This window comes from Hipposideros armiger, unplaced genomic scaffold (genome assembly GCF_001890085.2).
Source record: "Hipposideros armiger isolate ML-2016 unplaced genomic scaffold, ASM189008v1 scaffold_287, whole genome shotgun sequence".
In the NCBI taxonomy this organism is placed as follows: Eukaryota; Metazoa; Chordata; class Mammalia; order Chiroptera; family Hipposideridae; genus Hipposideros; species Hipposideros armiger.
The window spans coordinates 1,672,604-1,674,169 of NW_017731637.1; the positions used below are offsets into that span (position 1 = coordinate 1,672,604).

The following is a 1,566-nucleotide window of genomic DNA, read 5'->3' on the forward strand; positions in this document are numbered from 1 at the left end:
TAATCGATTTATTCTTTCTCTTCCTGGTGGACACTTGGATTAGTTCCAATTTTACTATTACCAAAAAGTCAGCAATAATGATTTTAAAGCTTATCTCCTTATGCAAATATGCAAGTGTCTCTAGCTCATAGAGTATGTGTATCTTCAACTTTAGTAGAAATTGCCAAATTGCTTTCCAAAGTGATTATACCAATTTATATTCCACCAAGAAATTGTGAGAATCCCTGATGGTTCTCATCCTCACCAAATTTTGTACCTTCTGACTTTTACATTTTGCCCACCTGATGATTGTGAAATGATATTTCTTTAATATTTTGTTTTGTATTTCCTGATTACTAATGACAGTGAGAAGCTTTACTTCTCAATGTTCTGTGGACACTCAGGTTTCTTCCTCTGTGGATAGTCTGTTCATGTGCTAATGTTAATGTACTAATGGGTTAATGTCTGTACTTTAAACCTGATTTGTGAGCATTTAATAATATATATGGACACTAATCCTACACTAGTTTATGTTAATGTCTTTATTTTTAAAATGATATATTTATTTTGAACTATAAAAATAATTCATATTTATTATAGAAAATTTGAAAAATACAGAAATACAACTTAAGAAATTTAAAATTCTCTGTGATTACACTGTCCAAGGATAATTACTGTGTTCTATTTGGGATCTATCTTTAGAGTGTTTTCTTATTATGAATCTATACTTTTTTATTTTAGAAAACTAGGATTGTTTTATACACATACATCTACTTTATTTTTTAGTATTTAATTGTTCATTTGTGTATGTCTTAGCTCCTCAATTAGATGATAAGATCAATGATTATAAAGTTCATGTTTTATACTACTTTGAGTCTTACATAGTATGAACAAAATGTCTTCCCTTTATTAGAAATTTACTAAATATTGATTTAATATTTTCTCCATTGCAGCACAACCAGATGTGAATGGTGTCATGGTCCTAAGTTTGGTGACGGTTATCGCATCATCCAATCCTGCAATATTTTTGGAACCTCACAGCTTCCTATTATGTTTCATGTCTGTTCTGCTTCCTGCTATCGAAAAGTAAAAGAAAATAGTTGTGTTTTAGATAGTATTCCTGGTTAAAGAGTAGCTCTAAATTCTGAGTTAATGAATCATACAATGATTTTTGAGCCCCACGTTAAAAACCATTAAAGTTTATACATATAGTAATTCATTTATTTAAGAGTACAGGTTCTGTATGGAAGACATAGATGTTTTCTCATGCAAATTGTCTTTGTAATCCTAGCTCCTTATGAAAGTTTGTGATTGTTGGGAAATTGTTGCAGCATAATTACTTAAGAATTATTAGTGAAGGTTTTTGGATTTCAGTGAAGATCTAGAAAATTTCTTTCAGAGCATGTTTACTATAAAAAATGTTACAATCTTTTGCAAAAAATATTTATCTTACAACTGGCCTTTTTATGCATTCATTCTAAGTGATAAGACAATATTTCAAAGTCATCAGTGCATTTCTGTGAAAATCTATCTAGTGTCAGCCACCTCAATTGTGGATTGCTTTTGGGAATAAAATATTAATTCCAG

The 1,566-nt window shown here is 29.8% G+C and overlaps 1 protein-coding gene across 1 annotated transcript in view; it reads left to right on the forward strand.

Annotated features, from left to right (window-relative positions):
- Positions 1 to 1,351, forward strand: part of LRRC63 (leucine rich repeat containing 63) — a 50,884-nt gene extending 49,533 nt beyond the window's left edge. Inside the window, exon 9 of the mRNA XM_019658705.1 lies at positions 933 to 1,351. Coding sequence (XP_019514250.1) covers positions 933 to 1,107 — 175 coding nt within the window. The 3' untranslated portion in view covers positions 1,108 to 1,351. The remainder of the gene's footprint in view (positions 1 to 932) is intronic.
- Positions 1,352 to 1,566: the final 215 nt, after the last annotated feature.